The sequence below is a fragment of the Argentina silus genome (genome assembly GCF_951799395.1).
Source record: "Argentina silus genome assembly, chromosome: X".
Lineage (NCBI taxonomy): Eukaryota > Metazoa > Chordata > Actinopteri > Argentiniformes > Argentinidae > Argentina > Argentina silus.
The window spans coordinates 13,245,011-13,267,147 of NC_139653.1; the positions used below are offsets into that span (position 1 = coordinate 13,245,011).

The following is a 22,137-nucleotide window of genomic DNA, read 5'->3' on the forward strand; positions in this document are numbered from 1 at the left end:
CCTTTTTGAAGCAAGCCAGTTGTTCATATAGTATCAACGTTCTTGAAGAGATAACAAAGGGTTAACTGATAGCGTATGCTATTTAGATTGGTGCAATCTCTCAAATGCATTGTAAACACAATAAGGTATGAAGTCTCTGTCTTCCTGTCCATTGTGATACCCAATGCTATCCATGTATCACTGTTATCTGCGTTAGTGAGATATTTGCATTTTTTTTAACAACATTCTGTGAAAGCCATTAAAGGCCCTGGCTGATAAAGCTAGCAAAGCTCAGGGGAAAGACATTTCATGTGATTAATCCAGACTTTGAGAAGAAAACAAAACCATGCATCCTTTACTAATGTATGCTAGCTACATTAGAGGGGAAAGACAGTCAACAATGTCTTTGTATTTCCTCCATACAATACAAGCCAAGACATGTTCATCACCACCTGACCTGTCCTGCTTAACCTCTAAGCCCCACAGTGTGTAATAACAAGATCTGGGTGAGTGGTGTTCATTCTGTGCTGTTATATAGAGTAAGCTGCTTTGCCTCTTCCTTTGCTTCCAGGGTATGCCTGGCTTGCCTGGAAACGTGGGACTGGGGGGAACTAAGGTGAGCTCCTGTTTTTCTCATAAGGTCCTTCTATGGTGTCCACGTCAGGACATGCCCAGCGCAGGTTTATAAGTAATTGTCATATTGGTTGTCGAAAATTTCAAAGTCAAAATCTCTCTAAGCTGAAGTTGAATTTAAATGTTATTGTTTTCTTATATTTCTTATTCTCTTGTGGTATTATATATCTACACCAAAATGCAGTTTATACATGAAAGTTAGAAATACTGAGACAAAAAGGAATGTAGTAAAGTTGTATGCATGATGACTTTTGAATGTGGAAAACCTCAGTCTTGCCCATGGGGAAGTAGCAGAACAGTTTAAAAGGTACTGTAGCATACAGTCATGATGTCAGACCTTTTATGAACTACAGTACAGTATGATAGAGTGTTAGGTATTTAAATGCATAAATAGTCTTAGTAAATCTGTCCAGTGGCAGAGAGGGAGCACTTATGCAATCAAGCTGGTATACATTTGTATTTCTTATCAAAGAGGAATTCAAATTGTTAAACCATTGCACAAGATTGGAGAACAGGACAGCTGCTATGTATGTTGAGACTCATATGATTATAATTAAAGGGGGAATCTGGTTTGCCAGGACCGAAGGGCGCCAAAGGCTCAACTGGAACATCTGTAAGTTGGTTGATTGAATTTTCAAAAGCCTTTTCAAGAGATAGATGAACACAGTATTGGTCTGTAGCCTATGTATGGAACATATTTTTCCACACACATACTACACTCAGTTGATGATAAAAAATATATATATTGACATATATAAATATAAGAGAACATATTATGTTGCATTCCTGTTTCCTCAGGGTGAGATGGGCTTGCCTGGTTTACATGGCTTGTCTGGACAAACTGGCTCTAAGGTAGGCAACTTTACTTATGTCTTAAAGATGTAATTTATTGCCAATGGATTACTTTTGCCCAACTTCCATGTGTGTGGCACTGTGCATTTGTCCCTCAAGCCATGCAGTGCTACAATAACACCACTAGAGGCAGTGATTAGCTACCATAGAGCGACTGTCAAATTCAGAATTTAAAAGTTGAGCAACTTAAAGAAATCCCAAATACTACAGATTACATACTTTATACTTGTCTGTCCTCTCAAGGCAGGGTTTTAAAGCTGCACTGATTCTTTGATGTGTGTGCAAATCAGCACCTCTAGTTGTGTTACAGTGGTACTGACACTGTACACCAAGGCATGTAACAACAACCATGGGGTTTTATTGCCTCTTTAGTTTGCAGCAGATGGCTTATCAGATGTACAGTACTGTACCTGTATGAAGTACTTAGGTCTTTAAACCAGAAAGTATGATTTTACATTGGCTATAGTTTGCTTTGGTCAGCATTTCTACAGTAGTATAAAAGGAACTTCCAGCAAATATGTTGTTAAGAGCAATTTCAGGGCCATACCAGAGCCGCCAAAAGAATTGGTGGTCCAAGCCTACTACTGCATTCGTCAGTGGAATTTTGGGTAGAAATCAAAGCGGTCTGGTCTGCTCTGGTCTCGACTCTCTGTCTCCCAATCACTTTTCATTAGCTGATCTACCATTAACGAGAGCCAATGTGTATTGGTTAATGGCACAGGAGTGAAATAGTAGTTTATGGACATATGCAATGTTTTAATTTTTATGGCCTAGTTTCAAACAGCAGTTATTGGAGCATGTTCATTTTGGAAAATAACACTACCTAGAGCTCTATATTCTGTCATTATGCTCAGTCTCCTATTGTTCCCTAAAATGTTAATGTTATATTGAGCTTCTCACACCAGCATTAATCAAAAATAGTTATCACATGCTGAGGGCAGTGTGAACGTGTAATGACTAAAATATGATTTGGATGCTGTTTCCTCCTGTATTATTATTCCCTAAACGTATAACCTTTTCTCAAATAAAGGGTAACAAAGGGGAAAGTGGACAGTCAGGTCAACCAGGGACTCCAGGACAGGAGGTAAACCCTTTAGATCTTTGGATATTATGTATGTTTCTAATGTCAGTATAATGGTGAGGTACTGTATGACAGCATGCAGGTTCATGTAATGTGAATAACACAGCAATCACGTAGTTTAACCCAGACTTATCTGAATTATTGTTGCTGTGTTAATCACTGAAGTGCATCGAAAAGTTTAAGTACAGTACTGTATATGTCCTTAACCATGTAATGTATGATGCTTTATTGAATGATATTCAAGGGCAAGCCAGGTGAACCTGGAAGGGAAGGCCAGCCAGGACACCCAGGAATGCAAGGCCTGAAGGGACATAAGGTATTTACAGCTCTCTACTAAATACTGTGCTATGAAAGTTTGGTTGAAATACAATTATGCTGTGTTGGGGATTTACCTGGGTGTATTTACCAATTATGGGACTTGCTGGGGTTCAATAAATATGATCTCACACTTGAAATTGTATCATTCATTTTGTTTTCTCAGGCATACAGTAGTGTATGATTAAGTTGGGAGTCACCATTTAGAAACAAACAGCAAATGTGTTTAGTATTTCCATCCGATCACATTTGTTTTTTTAATGAGAGAGGAAAAACACTGATGTTGCATTTTCAGTAACAGTTAAGAGCCAAAAACATACTTTATAGTTTGCAGTTTTTCCAGATTTACCTCTATTAAAGTCAATAAAGAATACTTATTTATACCGTGGCAAACAAGCTAGTCATTAATTGGATGAAGTAAATAATTTACAGGTGATGGTTATTCTAATGCTGTAAAACAAATAATTGATCTATAATGCTTTTGTTGACAGAAACTTAATTAAGTCTCTTGTCTCTCAGATATACTTCAATGTATAGGAATTTAGAAATCCATTACAGTAGTCTTTCTTTGCATTTCTGCTATTTAAGGGAAAATGTTGGTATTATTCAAGCCCCACACATATTTAACATCATAACAGCTAAATAATATGTAATACAAGAGGTTAAAGTCATGTTGCAGAGAGTTAGCTGGCATGTTCATTGCATGTGCATGCCTGTGGTGCAGTATTAGTACTATCCTACTAATGTGTGGTTACTGTTTCATGTCTCACCAGGGACACAGAGGAGATCCAGGTGAAAGAGGAGGGGAGGTATTCATGACATTTTAATATTAGAGCCTTAAAAAGCATGTGTACACACTAATGACTGCAACACTTCACATGAGTCCAACATTCATGTGACACAAGCTAAAGCTAAATGCTGATACCAGTCTCATAACAGTTCTCCAATAGCAGTTTCTAACAAATCTGAAAGATAACAATGGCCACAATAATAGAAGAGTTATTTACGCTTAATGATATTAACACTACTATATGAAGTCCTGATGAGAAATCCAATCCACCCCTGAAGCCTGGGATTGAGTGTCTGTTCTCTTGAGGCGTTTATGTTGGAATTCCAGATATTTCAAGCATTCGATTCGGTTATGTTTGGCCAAGTTCAGTCTAATATGGTAAACTTATTGAATACTCTTATTGAACTGTCAAACCTCTGATTCCTTTTAATTACTCACCGGGAATTGCTTTAGAAAACATGAATAGCGACTGCTACATTTTCCATTAACAAAAGATTGCACAGTATAATTGTATGCTTGTATATTGTTTAATTCCTCCTTTCAAAATGCGGTTGCTCTCATTTTGCCAAAAGTGGAATCATGTTGAATAACCAAAGCCATGGAAAAAGGGGTCCGCTATGATCTTCTGGGGGAAAACTAGGAAGCACATTGAATCCTTGACAATGGCTTCACTGTAATCTGTGGTTAAGCAGTCACTTGTGTTCTCTATCTAGTTGGAAAATATCTATTAAACCATACTATTGTAGGCATAGCTACAAAGCACAGTCCACAATACTGGCAGATCTTACTGTAACCCTATTCTGACACGGGCTGCATAGTAAAAAAACAACAACCTTCAAATCATGATTCTTGTGTGCAGATGTAAATTGCGACTGATTGCTCAAGTATTTTTTCATGAGGTCAAGCTTGACATGCTTCATTGTATTTTCTCTACAGGGAATGAAAGGTGACCAAGGAGATCAGGGGCGGCCGGGGGATCATGTGAGCTTCCTTTCATACTATTATTAGGGATTAATTCAACCCTATTGTAATTGAAGGGGTTTTTCCGTATTATAATTTTTCCGTCGTTTGCCAAATATCTCAACAACTGACTAGGCAGAAATTTTCTTTTTTTGGCAATATCCAAGTCCAGGTCCAATGCTACTCAGAAACCAGAAATGGCACCCATCAGCCAATAGGTGGCACTGCTATAAGCACCTAAAGTCTCAGGCTCAGCCCGCCACCCCGTTTGACTGAGAATCATGAAATTTAGCGTATTGGTCCCTCTCCTCACAAGGACCATAACTTCCACCATGATGGATTACCGCCATGTTCAATTTGTTTTTAGAAACCTTAAAAAATCTTCTTATCTTGAACCATCAAAATTCAAATGTCATATAGCCCTATTAAAACACTTATAACTCCTGGTCACTTTGTTCAATTCACCTGCTTCATTGCTAGCAGCTATATTTTGATATTATTATTGCAATCACACATTGTAGCTGTAGATTTTCTGAAGTTCTAAGGTACATTATAATTATTGTTTGTTTTAGTAAATTCACAGCATTACATATGACCATACTTGAAAATGTAGTCAAATTGGGACAGTTGATTAGTTGCTTTGTACTGCTCGGAAGTGCTATGTTTTTTTCCCATGGGAAAACCACATTCCAGTTTTTCTTCCATATACTGTATAATGTGTAATAAATGTCTTCTTGGTAGATGGGAATATTTTCCTCTTGTCACTCTGTGTTCATCTCATATTCTAGAACACTGATATGCATTTTGCCATCTAACTATGTTGTAATGCACTCATGTACAGGAATTGGACATTTGGAATTACGTTTGAGATCATTTTTCCATTTACAATTTCAATCTAAACAGTATCTTTCCCCCTTTTTCTGTATTCAGATGAGGTGGAAGTCCATTAAATGTGTGTCAATGTAACCCTTGCATTAACTGGATGAGTAATACACATTTCTAATTAGAATTTTTGGTTTTGATTGACAGGGATCTACTGGTCCAGGAGGACAAAAGGGAGAGGTAGGTTGTCATTGACTATACATACACAATATAATATGTTGCTGTTGCCCTGAGTAGGCCTACATCAGTGTGTGTACTAACACTATGCCTGTGTCCATGCCAGAAAGGGACAACAGGAGATCTGGGTCAGAGAGGACAGGGAGGTCACCAGGGGCAGCCTGGACTGCCAGGACAGACAGGCCCGTCTGGTCCCAGAGGACAGAGCGGTGACATTGGGCTTCCTGGCCCACCTGGACTAGAGGGGAGACCTGTATGTACTCTACCTGTGCACCCATCATGTTTCTGTATCATCATGTATTTGACTACTTTGAAATGGACAATTGTTGTTTTATCAATGTCTTTATTCTGTGTAACATGTCATATTTTGCAAATGACGTCAGTCACCTTACACTTTCACAGGGACGGGAGATGTCTATGCAGCATATTCAGCAAATTTGCAGAGAGGTACTTAGATGTGAGTATTCATTATGAATGACGGGTTATGTATTTCTATAGAATGCTTTAACTTCCATCTGAAATCTTCCATTGTGTTTTCTCCAAGCTGAGATGCCTTCTCTGCAATTCAGTAACCAGCAGAGAGGCTGTGACCACTGCCACACCAGAGTTGGGAATCCCGGCCAGCCAGGCCCTGTTGGGCCCCAAGGCTCCAGGGGCTTCCCTGGGCTCCCAGGATCCAGTGGGCAGCCAGGGCATCCTGGTCTACCTGGGCGCCCTGGCATCCGTGCAATGAAAGGTAATGGTCCATAGGGCTAAATTTGAATTTGCAATGCAATATTGTACATACTGTATACAGTGACAGGTGTTGTTTAGTCATGGTTAACTGATATTCCAGAATTTCAGCTTTGTAGTGGCAGATAGATACTTCCTGTTTTTATAGTAAGATACAGTATCTTGCATGTGTGTCTAAAAACAAAGAAACCATTCTGTTTGTCTGTCCAGGAGACCCAGGTGTAAAGGGTGAGAAGGGGAGTCAAGGAAGAACAGAGTTTGGAGACCCAGGACCACCAGGGCTCCCAGGTAAATATCTGGATATTCATATAAAACAGGCTTGCCTTGTATACAACATCAAATTTGACAACTGTGGTAGAACAATGCATATTTTAATTTAAGATAAACATGGAATTAATACATTGGATACTACAAAAACAGGAACACTGTACAATGCTCCCTTTGTAGCCTTTAATATAACTTAACATTTAATGTTTGTTTACTTTCCCAGGTCCAATGGGTGCCCAGGGGTACAGTAAACCAGGTCATCCAGGTAAGCCAGGACCCCCTGGTCTAAACGGGGAGGAGGGCAAGAGAGGTAACCCTGGGGCGCCTGGCCAGCCCGGGGTGTGTCATCCTTCCATGTGCTATGGTGTCATGATGAGGCAGGATCCTTTCAGGAAAGGACCAAACTATTGATGCAGCATAGCAGACATACAAGCAGTCAACCAGTCTGGAGTTGAAGCATAAAAAAACAGTAAATCTTTCCAATCTCAGGAAGATCACCTTTTACAGTGTTTCCCACAGTCATGGAAACAGGAAGTACCTCTTAACATGTACATAGCAAACGATATTCATGTGCGTCACATGATCAGGCATAAACATCTTCATTCTCCTCTCCCAGTCTGCTATATGTCATGGGCTCAAATGCTCTTTAAAGAATGATAGCCGTTGCTCATTGTTATGTTTTGACAGCATTGGTTGGTTTCAGGACCAAATTGTAACCAGAAGAATCAATTTGAGAAAAAGTCCTACACTGCTCACACAAGTACACATAGGAATTCTATTATGGTAATAAACGTAGAGACACGCTGCTCGTACATGTTCCCACTATATATATTGCCCCCTGGTGTTGTTTTATTGCACCCTCACCCTACTTTCTTGTCACCCCTCAGTTTGTTTACATTACCCAACTTTTTAAGACTCATGCAACATATTTTAATTTACCATTAAATCAATGCGTTTACATTGAACAACGTTGGTAACACCTTACATTAAGGTTGTCTTTGTAAAGGGTTTATAAGTTGCTTTACACATTGGAAGAAATAAATGCATTTATAAAAAAGTAACAATCCAAAAGAACTCACTATTTGTCAGCACCAAATTATCACTTCAATTCAACCAATGTGTCATCACTGTTTATTATGATGCATAAACTACCCAGAAACAAGTTACCAACAGCCAATACACTACTTTTAAACCCTTTATACAGGCAACAAAGCTGGCTATGTCTGTAATGGATTTGAATGGTCTGAACAACCTGCAGCATTGTGTCATTTGTGTTATGCGTTTTCACCCCAATTTGTTCACATTGCTACCTGTAATTTTCAACCTATTCATAACATAACTCATACAGTATGGGAAATCCTATTTGTGAGTAAGTGAAGAGACATGGGGAGATGTTACCACCTTGTCCCCATCTGAAACTCAATGTGTCATTATGTTAATGCAGTATGCCATCTATGCGCCTCAGCCATAGCTTACCTTATTAAGTATTTTTGTTGTTATTTATAAAACTGAACTCATTTACTGTGTACTAATGGGCTTTACCTGTGAGAGCGATGTCTGTTTTTTTTGGAATGTCTAATTTTATTACAATTATTTTTTGTGTTAGTGACTTTTATATTGACTTTTGGTATTATTAATTAAAACCCTTTTTTATGAGTTTTGCAGTTTAATTTTGAAATGTTGTATGTTGTGTTGTACCAATTTAGAAGAGGATTGTCGCTTTAACTTGAGTAAATGTATTAGCTATTAGTGGTAGACAGGTGACCATGGTACACTCTCACCTACCATTTTGATCAACTGCATCGAACACCATGCAACCCAAAGACCATTTGTGTTTTGAATGTCGCATTAGGAGTTGGGTTGGTTAAGTATGGGGAAACCTCTCTGCAGATGACTCTCTGTCTGCATTTAACCCCTCAAGGCAGGACAGACGGCCATAGTACTCCTTAATAGTAGACCATTACAGCAAACCTCACAGATTATGATAGGTACTCAAGTCTAAAACTTTCAAATAAATGCACCTTTTGTGTGTGTGTGTGTGTGTGTGTGTGTGTGTGTGTGTGTCTGTGTCTGTGTCTGTGTGTGTGTGTCTGTGTCTGTGTGTGTGTGTGTGTGTGTGTGTGTGTGTGTGTGTGTTTGTATGTGTGTGTTTGTACGTGTGTCTGTGAGAGTGACACTAGATGGCGCTGTTGGGTAATAACTCAAATGCAGATTGCACTGTGGCAATATGACATCAATGGGCATGCTCAACCACCCACCAATTTAATGAAAACATGTGCATCCTTTTCGTAACTCATAATTGATAGCTTTGAGACTTACATATTCATTTGGCTAAAGCTTCATGATAGTTTGACAATCAATGTGTTTTATTGTCTAGTCTAAATAATTGAAGTAATGACAATACCATAGATGGGAAAGTGACTTATAGCGGTCAAATAGATATCCTCGCCCTATAGGCCTGAACAAATCCCCTTAGAGACCTAGGTTGAACCATGTTGTTCAACAGTGGATGACATACTGTAGCCCCAGGTAAGACGACATACTGTAGCCCCAGGTAAGATGACATACTGTAGCCCCAGGTAAGATGACATACTGTAGCCCCAGGTAAGACGACATACTGTAGCCCTAGGTAAGACGACATACTGTAGCCCCAGGTAAGATGACATACTGTAGCCCCAGGTAAGACGACATACTGTAGCCCCAGGTAAGATGACATACTGTAGCCCCAGGTAAGATGACATACTGTAGCCCCAGGTAAGACGACATACTGTAGCCCCAGGTAAGATGACATACTGTAGCCCCAGGTAAGATGACATACTGTAGCCCCAGGTAAGACGACATACTGTAGCCCCAGGTAAGATGACATACTGTAGCCCCAGGTAAGACGACATACTGTAGCCCCAGGAAGGACACTGTTAGGCACGAGGCTTAGGCCTACACTAGGATAAGGTGCCCTGCACACTTTAAACAGAAGTAGTTCACTAATTTCCAACTTCTGTGTATGGTGCAAAACACTATCACTGGTATTTTTCAGGTGCAATGTCTCTTATGAATATAGATATTCATATAATAAGCTATCATATTTTATATATATATATATATATATATATATATATATATATATAGGTTAATTAAATTAATATGACTAATTTTCTCATGATGAATAGGCTAAAATGGACACATTACTTATTTGTGTCAAGACCTCTCTAGAAATGCACGGATTTTGCTAAGTCTGTAGGGGTAATTAAATGCCTGTCGTTATTCTTTGACTCGTTAGGTTTCAAATTTCAAGTGTCTCCCCTTACACATCAGAGCTGCCACATTCATCTTCATGTCGGTTAAGTTTTATTGCGGCCGCTAGAGGTGGATGCAAAAAGTTGGTCCTGGGTGGGATGGACTCATTGGATGGACAACTGGCTTCAACACGTTTTCCAAAAAAGTTACGCGCTGTGGTATGATTTTTGGTACAATTACAGTCGACTGATTTCCTCGACATCACTCAAAGGCTCTTCATGTTTTTATTCAATGAAGGCGTTGGACTTTTTCGACTTTTATGGGCGTACCTACGTGTTTGTGCGCATAAGTGGAGTTAAGGTGCGAGAGAAGGTCACAGTTCCACATTAGATGCGCCTTTCTTGAAAAATGTGACTGTGATTTGGATGTAAGAACACTTCCCGGATGAACCTGGGACCACGCGCTGAAGAGAGAGGACAGTGCCCATCACTACTGAACATAGGTTGATGCGAGGCTTTATTTTAAAGAGTTACAAACTCAAAGTAAGGCTTAAAAGGGACTACCTAAAGGTGTGATTAATATTGATGTAATTGCATGTGAAAAGAGTATTCCCAAACTGTGGCATTTGAATTATAATGGAGCTCAACTTTATACCTATGTAACTACAATCCATTATTGTAAAATGAGAGCGTTCACACCTTACCGGTCCGCATTTGGACTTTTCTGGAGCTGCTTGAGTTTTCTTTATTGCGTTCATTGTGGTTTGGGCGACAACCATGTGCATTCTAGTTTTATTTACAGAAGATTGCGCAATCATGAACGAAGAGAGATTCAGAGAGAGATTCTCTCTATTTTGGGTTTACCACATCGTCCGAGGCCCTTTTCCCCAGGAAAACAAGCATCATCAGCGCCCCTGTTCATGTTGGACCTCTACAATGCCATGGCCACTGAGGAGGAAGAGGGAATACAGGAGACTACAGGGAAGGGATTCAGCGGGAAGACTCATGGACACTCGCGTAAAGGGTACTATGGCTCTCCACAGGGATACTCTCGTATTGCTCAACCTTACCGCGCGGCCCCTCTCACTAGCCAAAGCCCTCCACTGACAACATCTCACGACACCAACTTTCTCAACGATGCAGATATGGTCATGAGCTTTGTCAATTTGGGTAAGTGTAAAGTATGTAAAATTGTATAGGCCTACTGTTTTCATATATATACACACACACACACACACACACATATATATATGTGTGTGTGTGTATGTATATGTGTATATGTGTGTGTGTGTGTGTGTGTGTGTGTGTATTTATATTTATATATATATATATATATATATATATATATATATATATATATATATATATATATATATATATATATATATATATATATATATATATATATATATATATATATATATGCCGAATGGTTTATTATCCGAATACAACCTATGAACCTAGGCCTACATGTAAATTATACACTGGCTAATAATTAACTGTAGTCACAGGGGTAAACCGCAAATTAATCAAAGGAAAGGTGGGTCGTGTGTTTTGTGTTTTTTCAGTCATACATTTTCAGTGTCCACCTGTGCAGGCAACTATAGCTTTATGACCATGCCTCCTCGTTACGAGGCATATGAGATACTGATATTTGTAAACATGAAATGTGACATCAGTGGGCCTGCATGATCTTTCTTTAACGTAATGATATAAAGCATTGCAATAGGATATTGAAAGTTGTTAAAGAGATTTGAGGAAATATGATATGCAGCATTTTTATTTAGTTTTTAAAATGTTATATTAATTTTCCAATTGATAAAATGTACGTATACATCTTAAGAGTAGCAGATGTACATTTTCCTCTGTGTTACACATAGCAGGAATGCTGACATGAGTTCACTTCAAAGGTCATTTCTGTGTTTGTCTTAGTGCTGTAATCGCAATCAGTATTTTTGGATTGTACAGTATATAGTACAGGCTATATATGTATGCTAAGTCTATACTCTAAATGTCATACTTTTATATATGCACTGTTATTTACTGCTTCAGCAGGACATCCCAACTGGATGTTTACTGGTAAAACACATTTTGCAGACTATATATTCGGGTCTCAATATCCATCTGAAACAATAGTTGACTTACTTAATGTTTCCCAAAGAGATTACAGTTTCACAGCTTAGAGGTTTGAAAGAGCAGGTAGATTTAAATACGTATAGCTCATACAGAATTCTGATTTAGAAAAAAAACCAATATCATTTGGAGCGATTCTTACTGAAAACTCAACAAAGGAGACAATGAAGTTATTCTGTGTATATTTTCAAATTTTACCATTCACATTATTCATCTTATTTGAATGTTGTACTTGTTGTAAAAGGGCTGTATGATAAGGATGGTTAACACTATGTTGCCTCAGTAGCCCTGAACTTTGACCCAGCAGTTCATACTAACTTATCAGATGACTGTCTGGGTAAATTGGGCTTAATTACTTCCTGTTGTTAAAGAAAGGAAAGAGATTGAGTGAAGCCTGGGCTTTTTCGGCACAATTCCTAGTGGCAGTAGGCTTTGGCAGTAAGATGTGAAAGCAGTAGCTTTGTTAATTCCTCTTTGTGTCATTTTTCGTTAAGAAATACAAGTCTCTAATGTTTATGTTAATAGAGAGTCATGTATGTAGATCCCCTTCAGTGTCAAAACCCTGCTGTTAGTGGACTTCCAAAATTCTATTTTCCATTTGTTTATATTTTCCACAATTATAAACAAACAAAAGCTACACCACAGTTTGGAGAAGACACATCTGAAGAAAAGGCTATAGGATGTTTTAAGGACCAGTAAAGTTAAAGGTATATAACAAAAGCATGTAAAAGGTATGTGTGTGGAGGTGCTGTTGGATGTGAAATCCCTCACCTTGGCCAGGTCCCATCTGTTTCCACTTAGTAGCTGCAGGCCGTGCACCCTGTCAGCCTGGAAAGCTGTGTTCTCATGTTGGGGACAGTCAGTGGTTAAGTGTTCAATGGGGCTTTGTATTTGTCCAGTATTACTACTACTGTATTATGACCTTAATTATGTGTAGTAATGACTATAAATGTATCAGAAGGTACACACAAATCATGTTCTAATTGTCTGACGTTATGATTACCAAAAACAGGTATGGCTGCAAATAAAACATATATTTTTTATTTTTGTATGATTTTGTTGATTTTGCATTCATCATACAAATTAAGTATCAAAGACATAATTATCTTATTGCCTCCTCCTCCGGACTGTCAATAAAATAAAGTTCAGGAACTTAAAGTGAATCCACCGAATCTACCACATGTCAAGTAATTTGCAGACTGATGCCTTTTCAGTGAATAAATCACCCCCAATTAATCTGCAGCTATCTTACACTTAAAGTTGAAATGCTTGATGCACTCAACTTCACTCCTGCTTCAAATTACTGACCATAGCATAGCAAGCTCAATCTGTAACAGTCAGACTTGACCTCTGACCTGCATGTGATAAGTAACTACAGACTTTCACTATAGATAAACTATCAGTGAAATGCACTGTATGGTATCACTAGCAGTGCCAGAACACTAACACACCTCAGCCCCAATGGCTCTTTTCTGCTATTTAGCAACAGTGTTGGATGGTTGGCTGTCACTTCTTGTCTTTGTTTTCAAGAAGAATCGTAACTGCATGTCTTTGATTGCAGGGGTGAAGTGGAGGTCTGGATTTCATTGTTTAAGTGTTCTTCATCAGCTCTGTTCTATTTGACACTTTGCATCTGTATGATTGTATAATGCACATCTTGCATTTAGATGTATAAACTATTTATTCATTGCCCTCAAGATAAACAGACTTTCAACAATCAGGCTCAGACAAAGATTGCTTAGAACAGGGACTTCAACATCAGAGGTGGGATAACGCACATTTTTATTGTATCCAAAAATGTCAGAGCTACAGGAGGTCAATATTAAGTTAGAAAATTAGGTCAATGGTCACTCAAATCATGTCAAAGAATCCTGTCTGGTCTCTTTTTCTCACGTTGAGGGGCAGACGAAAGTGTCTTTAATTGAAATCAGCCTGTTTTTCTTAACTGACAGCCCATTCATCATTGGCAGAGAATGCAGTTAGGCACACAGTGGACGGCCTGTCTGGGAACTGCTACCTGTACTCAGTTGACTGATTTAATGGACTGGAGAGTGCTTTTGTTGGGAGTCAAACTGTTTGGATTGGGTTTGGAATGTGAAAAGTTGTGATTAATTACCCCATTTTCAGTATGTTACTGCTGCTGGCACACCTTTTCTTGTCTGTGCAACATATTTTCACCCATTGTGGTCCAAGGAAAGGTATCAGTAATAATCTCTGTTTTTTTTATTGCCTCTGAAAATATACACAAGTGCTCTATTAGTTCTCATGAACCATGCGGTCTTCTTTTTCAGTGGAGAAAGATAAAGATTTCTCGCATCAGCGGAGACACTACAAGGAATTCCGTTTTGACCTGACACAGATCCCAGATGGGGAGGCGGTGACTGCTGCTGAGTTTCGGATCTATAAAGATCGCAGTCATGCCCGCTATGAGAACATTACCCTGAAGGTCACCATATACCAGGTCATCAAGGAATATCAACACAAGTAAGCTCCAGCTGCACTTTATTTATTTTAACCCAAAAATCATCCCAACTTAGTTTTTTAACACAGAGTATATGATTACCTTGTACATTCTTGTGATATAAGGTTTAAATTCAGCCATGGGCATTTCAAAGTTCCTCCACTGAAACATGATCTATTTTAGGGTTACCTATGGAATAAGCTGACCTGTATACTTTTTACAGTTCATAGGTGTCAATAACAGCTCCATAAGCTTTTTTTTCAATGCAGGACATTGACATGCAGCTTTACACCTCTTGCTACTGTCTCAGTAAACTAACTCTAAATTAAACAACATTATAAACTGAAGTGGAGCATTTTCTCATTCCGTTGTTTGTGGCGGATTCCTCTATCAAAACTTGAGAGGGGAAGAGAAAACACATCTCATATTCTGTTCAACTGAGAGGCACCAGGGAGCTCAAATGTCCTCTGGTTATTGTTGATAAGCATTCTGAGTCACTGTATTTCTGAGGTGCAGCCATATGAGTTAACAAACCAGTTTACCTTGTCCTGCCCTCTCAATCTTGTCAGTGAGACTACAGCTCTTGAAAACATTTGTTGAGTTAGTTTTGCTGAGTTAGTGTTTTTATCTTTATTAATTCGTTAGAGAACTGCCTTCTCATAGGTGTTGGTAGCCTGGATACAGATCTTGTGCTTTATCCAACTCTTATGACTATCATCAAGTTTGGCATGACAACAATACAGTAGTCATAGGAGTTGGCTAAAGCACAAACAGCATTATTGCAGTGAACCTAACATTTAGTGATAGTTGAACATGGGTTTGGAATTATGGATGTATTTACAGCAAGTTTAATACTTGCTGTGGCTGGTTTTAGATAACATTGTAACAAAGTTGAGTATCTGCCTCTGGGGACATGTTTGTGTAAGCCTACTGTACACCAAGGGAAGCTTTGAAATTGCCCTATTAAAACCTGCATGTCTCTGTAAAACACTTAAGGCAGGCAATCAGGCAGAAAATAAACTAACATCCTGTTTACACTAGCATGTTGCCTGAATTTATAAGGCCATCTCACTGTTTTTCAATTCAAGTGTTTGTTTCAAGAAGCCTCAAGAAGGTAATTTGTCTCCATTGAAATATTGAAAATTAGTTGATATGCACATTTATAGCACACTATTTCAGATAAAGATGTGTAATAACGCACTGAGAAGTGCCATTAAATGGAAGGTAACACATTCAGTTACAAATATATTAGTACAATATAAGTGTCCTTTTCCCTTTCCACCCCGTTTTGTTAGAACATCCCTTGTACTGTTTCTATCGTAAGTCTTTGGGTGAATTCCAGTCAACAGACTGGCAGTTGTGGTGAAGGCTATCAGCCCCATACTTAGATTAGATTACAAATTAGATTATCTTTGACAAGGACATGTCTGGAACATCATGTTTTACATAAACAAAGAAAGAAAATGTGTGATTATATCTTGAAAGAATCCTATCAAGATGATACAAAAATGACAGGCAGAGTGTTTTTAGTTTGAACCTGTAGCAAATTCAACTCAGAGCCCTATGAGCAGCATGATTAAGCATAAATCATATGGATCTGCTACATTGGTGTTAATTGATACAGTATGTTCATTCACATACTGTAACTTTTCCAAACAAATACATTCTATTCCTGTTATATAATTGTTCCTGTCATTGTTCTATACAGCTTTCCTCTGAGCAGACTGACCAGATATTTAAACCTTATCCTTGTATATCTCTAGCCCTGTCTTGCCTCATTCTCACGAGCCCCTAATATAGTTCTAGGATAAAGCTTTTCCATTAGCGAGTTAGCCACTTATGAAGCCTTGGAAGTCCATCAGTTATCACTCCTCCTGGTGTGTGTGTTGCCTGTCAGGCTGCTTGCATCTCAGATCAACCCATGTGGGCCCTTCTAGGGCCTCACAGAGGGCTCCCATGGCAACCCTCGTGCCCACCTGCTTCACTTCACAATGATCCGGAAGTTTGGAGCCGTGACATAGCTGAACACACAGGGGTGTACTTAAAACAGGGCCCACATTCACTTGGCAAAATATGTGTGCGGGTGATTGAAGGGGGAGATATGACCCTCTTGGGCTTTGGAGAGGTCCTAGTCAATGAACTCTCACATCTGAAGCCCCAGGCCAGTCATCACGCTGCCTTTTATTACTCACCCAGGTCCATAGCCATCACACATTTGCTCCTCAGATTCTAGCTGTGATTTTTCTGCTTGATAAACGTTATTCAGAGTTTCACAGTTCAGCACCCTATTCTCCACTCCTCCCCCCGAGGAGCCCTCATAAAGCTGGTGTTGAACTGCTCAACAGCTCAGCCACTTATGATTTAAAACGGGTGGTAGAGAAAAGACACATTTGTTACTCTCAGTTGAGTAAATGCTTTCTCAACATTTTAAAATGATGGCCCTTTTCACTATCTGACAGGTTAGAGCTTGATAATGATCCTGCATATCCAGTTTTTGTGAGGTTGTGTTAACATTTGGAATTATGTTTATTTCCAAATATGGAACTCAAAGTATATAGGACAAGCATAAAGAAACAAATGAAACTAGTAAGATACATTTTTGTCAAAGGAATTTTGGCTTAGATCTGAGAGAGAGAGCTCAGCATCCATTAGTGATTAGCAAATGGTACCTTGGTGGTTTATGTTATGATTTCCAATATGGCAGGTCAGGGCCTCCTGAATTGTTCGACTGCTTCCAAGTCTAAATGACCCAGATGAAGCATACAGTATGTTCTCTCTTTGTGTGGCCCCTTGCCAGTTTTAACAACATTAAGGAGGATAAACAGGAATCTCTTGATTAGTTCCAGAGCTCAAAATGTTCTCCATGAGGAAAGAAAGGTTAATAAATTACATTGCCACTGTGTTAAGTCATGTTTATGTATGCAGTAGATCTTTTATATATATATATATATATATATATATATATATGTATATATATGTATATATAGTTATAGGAACTGTATATGTATTATTATTCTGTCAAGTTATCATGTACATTTAGTGTGTTATTTTGTATTTCGTCTTCCTCCATAGGGATGCAGAGACATTTTTGTTGGATTCCAAAAAGATTCGTGCCTCTGATGGGGGTTGGCTGGTTTTTGACATCACAGCCACTAGTAACCACTGGGTACTGAATCCACAGCAGAACATGGGCCTGCAGCTCTGTGTGGAGACTATGGATGGTAAGTGATGCATTATTCTCTGCAGTCATGCACCAGGCCTGATCTTTGGACGCTTGTCCTGACCTGGTTGGAGTGAGCCTGAGATACCCATCCCTGAGGGTGGAGAGCAGGATTGGAATCAAACAGCCTACAACTAGCAGTTAGAGGAGTATGGAAACTTAGTAGAGAGAGAGGTAGCTTTACAAGAATGAAGTGTGTCATCAATGACAGCAGCAGAGCAGTAGATTGCAGAGCAGCCTTGACACCAGAAACAAACAACCATTTATACTGTATGCTATTTTTGTGACGTCTAAATAATCTATGCACAATAGTTTGAACTATAATTACAATAAACAAACTGTAGTTATAATACTAACAATATTTCATAATGATGATCCATAATAACCATAATATTGCAGTCAATGAAAAAAACACTTTTCAGCAGAATATTTCTGCTTCATGCAGTGGAATGAGGAAAACATTTGGAGTTGTTGAATGTTTTAACAACTACTGAAGATTAAGGACAGATATTTTGACTATGTCATTTGGGATAATCTATGCATCAGGGACATTGTCTAGTGACATATGACCATAAATCCATACTACAGCAGCTTCATGGCTTAGCATTGGGCAGTCTTGCCAAGTGCAATGGACCTGTTGCTCATATCAAGAATGCAAGCTACAGTAACATGAATATGAACATAATCACCCCTATATTGTGGCATGTGATTAAATGGGACAAATAAATTATGTTTTCTGTTTTTCACCATACGTGTTGTTTTAAAAGGACGAAGTATCAACATGAAGTCTGCTGGCATTGTTGGGCGGACTGGGCCACAGTCCAAACAGCCGTTTCTTGTTGCATTCTTCAAGGCCAGTGAGGTGTTGCTCCGCTCTGTCAGGGCTGCTGGTGGGAAGAGGAAGAATCACAATCGCAATAAATCTGGTGGTCAACAGGAATCATCACGGCCAGCCAAAAGTGGAGGTGGGTACAGTACATGTTTATGGAAAACCCAAGGTTTTGGAAAGCTACAGTAATTGGCTTGAGTTTACAACAGGTATTGAATGGAATATATGGTTTACAACAGGTGTAACTTTGTTTTGGGTCTGGAGTCAGTTGCCAAATTAAAATTAGGGAATAGCGTTTTTTGTTTCCCAAATACTGAAACACATTTTGAGTTCGAGTGCATGTCTAAGAGTCGAGGTGTATCTTACTGTCAGTGCATCACCACAGTCTGTTACAAACCCCAGGATGTTATGTCTACGCAACCAGGCCTTTGTTGCCAAGGCTCCACATCAGGAGCCTTGTTGTGGCTTCATGCTCTTCTAATTATTGTACAGAAAGCCAACTGCAGTATGTAGAACTCTATAAAAATGGTCCTTTTCAAATACATGTACCGCAGTATGGAAACAAAGGTGACTTTTACTTGCCTTTATTTACCCCTTCAACATATACTGTATGTGCCATTCCAGCATGTGGATTTGTCCATGGATTCTTTCATTTTTAGACTGATCACCTCCACAACTGCTTTAGCTAGATAGGATGTTGACAATGAGGTCTCTGGATGCTCTAATGTAGTTTCAGCCTGGCAGCTAATCTAGCCTGATATGGTTCAGAGCACACAGTGCATCCAGTCAACACCCCCTCAGCTCAATGCGAATGCAACAACAATAAATGAGCTGGTGCTGCTGCCACTTGCTGTTAATAGTTTGTTAATATTTAATGAAGTATTACTTCGGTGTACATTACCTATAGTCAAACATTTTACTGTGGGCAAACAATGTACTTGAGTGCCCACATTAATATACAGTAGGCTTTGTTGCTCTGTAGGTGACTGTATACAAGGTATTCTTTCAGCAATTTACTCAGAAAACAATATTTGGAAAAAATGTTTTACGTTTTATTGTCGTGCAACCTTTATTGAAACTATCAAAACTTAATTCTACTACAAGATCATTGCTGACATATTACAATCTGCCTGCAATAGTGTTAGTTTAGTCCCTGCCCAATGAAAGCAAAACCCATGGCTTTTGGATACAGTATTGTGGTGATGTAATAATAATGTGGTACATGTGCAGACATGATTATCATAAGATTAATGGTAGATTCAATATCATGCTGAGAGACTCTTCATCTTTTCTTTATAAGATCATAACACAAGTGAACAGAAACAAGCCTGCAAGAAGCATGAACTTTACGTCAGCTTCCGAGACTTGGGATGGCAGGTAAGAAAACTACAGTACTCGAAACATACTGTGTCTATTCTACACTGTCAACAGCATGGCAGAGTAGATGTCATAAGGAGTCATAACATTTGTGTTAACACAATTATCTGTAAAAAGAACCTCTTTGGATTTAAACCCTCATCAAATGCAGTACAGTAGAGACTGTATGAAAGACTTAAGAGAACATTTGAAATGCCTTAATTGCTTATCAAAGGTGTCTTCAATATAAAAGGAAATGGTATATATTCTGAAACTAATTGTATCCATTGCTCATTCTCTTTGAAGGACTGGATTATTGCACCTGAAGGCTATGCTGCTTTTTATTGTGATGGGGAATGCTCTTTTCCACTCAATGCACATATGAATGCGACAAATCACGCCATCGTACAAACCCTTGTAAGTGTCCATTGCACTTCAGTGACTTACATTCTATGAATATACAGTACATTGAATTGCTCTACCAATATTCTGATAATCAATCACACATCCTTCAGATCTTCCAAGCATGCTGTATAAACTGTGGTGTAGTTGCTAACAAAGCCCAACTGCTACTTAGTCCTTTATGTTTTCATTCACAGGTCCACCTGATGTTCCCTGACAACGTGCCGAAGCCATGTTGTGCACCAACCAAGCTGAATGCAATATCAGTGCTTTATTTTGATGACAGCTCAAATGTCATCCTCAAGAAATACAGAAATATGGTAGTCAGGTCATGTGGTTGCCATTAACATGCAAGCAGGGTTATATTTCTGATATGTGGTTGCTGGTAAAACATATCAATATACAGTATATAGATCTTAGGTGTGATGTACAGTATTATGTATATATTAGTTCTATTAACTTATTTATTTCACACTATTTTGGAGATAACGATCAATATTGCAAAATGAATATATGATTTAGAATATTAAATTAGAGTTCATGTATGTTTGATATCACTTATCACACTATCTTACAGGCCATAGTGACCATATACAGACACATTGTCTTAGTCACAGCAGTAGTTTAAAATATATCTCAGTAAAAAGAAACCATCTATTTGATCTTATCATTATTTGATATTGTTTGTCCAAATAGATCTGTTTAGCAACCATCATCAGTTCATTTGTTCAAACACACTTACAGTATAGCACTGGTTTTCATAGTATTTTGATTCAAAACCATTCTAACCACTCAAGCAAGGTTTACAGTTGCTGCTATGATAAAATGAGGTCATATTTTGGGATAAAAACATATTTGCGTTGTTTCTTTCTTAGAAATAGTGTCAATATTTTATTATGCTGATTTTATAGGCACATGGTAACCTATACTAAGCTATACAACTCTCTCTTTGTTGAGTACAAGCGTTGAGTAACAAGCTGGCACAACATAAATTACGTTTGGTATGACGTAAAAAGTAAATTAAGTATTTCAAGTGAGTCCCCTTTAATAACAATTTGGGTTTTTCCTTTTGGTTTGACATTAATCATGTTTACACTCAACATGAGCTTCAAACAGTCTATCATAAAAATGGGTTAGGAAAAACTGGTTATTTAAATGATATCCTTAGACTTATGGCTGTAAAATGCATGTATATATCATGTTTTACATCAAATAAGTTAGGCTGAAAGGTACTTCCTCATACGTTGTGTTGATTGCGCATTAATTGAACAAACATAAGAACTGGCCTGCTATATATTCTCAGACCCATGTAATTACATACTCTAGTTCAGTAAAAGTCTACAGTAGTGATTGAGGAAACATCGAACAAGGCAACACATGTTGAATACACCCCAAAAATCATACTTTAAGGCCAGTATATATATTTTTTATGTTTTACATACTCAATACATAATGAATGAAATAAGAAAGTAAAATTTTGCCCAATTGTGGTTATTTCACTGTTATTTTTGTATTATAATGTTATTATTGTTATGTTATAATGTTTCATAGTAATTTGAGTAATATATGTTTGGGAAAAGTACAACTAACTGTATAAGAGTGTTGTTTATATTAATAAATGTACTTTTTGAAAACTTTGTTTCTTAATATATTCACTGTTACACACAATATATATATTTGTATATAATATATAGTTATCAGTTAAGATTTACACATTCTCCATTTTAACTTCAAAATACACAATGTCTCTTATTTCTTCCCTTATGGAGCACAAAATACCTTACTGAAACTAAGTTGACAAATATGTATTTTTACTGTAGACTTTTAGTCCAGCT

At 38.2% G+C, this 22,137-nt stretch overlaps 2 protein-coding genes across 2 annotated transcripts in view; both read left to right on the forward strand.

Annotated features, from left to right (window-relative positions):
- Positions 1 to 7,173, forward strand: part of col21a1 (collagen, type XXI, alpha 1) — a gene marked incomplete at its 5' end in the record, with an annotated part of 33,904 nt that extends 26,731 nt beyond the window's left edge. The window contains 13 exons of the mRNA XM_083696391.1: positions 551 to 595; positions 1,172 to 1,225; positions 1,411 to 1,464; positions 2,495 to 2,548; positions 2,790 to 2,861; positions 3,634 to 3,669; positions 4,587 to 4,631; positions 5,640 to 5,672; positions 5,776 to 5,922; positions 6,072 to 6,126; positions 6,214 to 6,405; positions 6,612 to 6,689; positions 6,892 to 7,173. Coding sequence (XP_083552517.1) covers positions 551 to 595; positions 1,172 to 1,225; positions 1,411 to 1,464; positions 2,495 to 2,548; positions 2,790 to 2,861; positions 3,634 to 3,669; positions 4,587 to 4,631; positions 5,640 to 5,672; positions 5,776 to 5,922; positions 6,072 to 6,126; positions 6,214 to 6,405; positions 6,612 to 6,689; positions 6,892 to 7,079 — 1,053 coding nt within the window. The 3' untranslated portion in view covers positions 7,080 to 7,173. The remainder of the gene's footprint in view (positions 1 to 550; positions 596 to 1,171; positions 1,226 to 1,410; positions 1,465 to 2,494; positions 2,549 to 2,789; positions 2,862 to 3,633; positions 3,670 to 4,586; positions 4,632 to 5,639; positions 5,673 to 5,775; positions 5,923 to 6,071; positions 6,127 to 6,213; positions 6,406 to 6,611; positions 6,690 to 6,891) is intronic.
- A 3,107-nt stretch (positions 7,174 to 10,280) lies between these two features.
- bmp5 (bone morphogenetic protein 5) lies at positions 10,281 to 21,930 on the forward strand. Its single transcript, XM_083695429.1, has 7 exons — positions 10,281 to 11,071; positions 14,326 to 14,518; positions 17,568 to 17,716; positions 18,483 to 18,680; positions 19,845 to 19,921; positions 20,207 to 20,317; positions 20,500 to 21,930. Exons 1-7 carry the CDS (start codon positions 10,585 to 10,587, stop codon positions 20,647 to 20,649), a joined length of 1,365 nt encoding a protein of 454 aa, XP_083551555.1. The 5' UTR covers positions 10,281 to 10,584; the 3' UTR covers positions 20,650 to 21,930.
- Positions 21,931 to 22,137: the final 207 nt, after the last annotated feature.

Coding starts and splice junctions, on each gene's coding strand:
- bmp5 (XM_083695429.1), top strand. CDS start 10,585: ATGAGAGCGTTCACACCTTACCGGTCCGCATTTGGACTTTTCTGGAGC. Junction 19,922..20,206: donor TCCGAGACTTGGGATGGCAG/GTAAGAAAACTA, acceptor TTCTCTTTGAAG/GACTGGATTATTGCACCTGA. Junction 20,318..20,499: donor ACGCCATCGTACAAACCCTT/GTAAGTGTCCAT, acceptor TTTCATTCACAG/GTCCACCTGATGTTCCCTGA.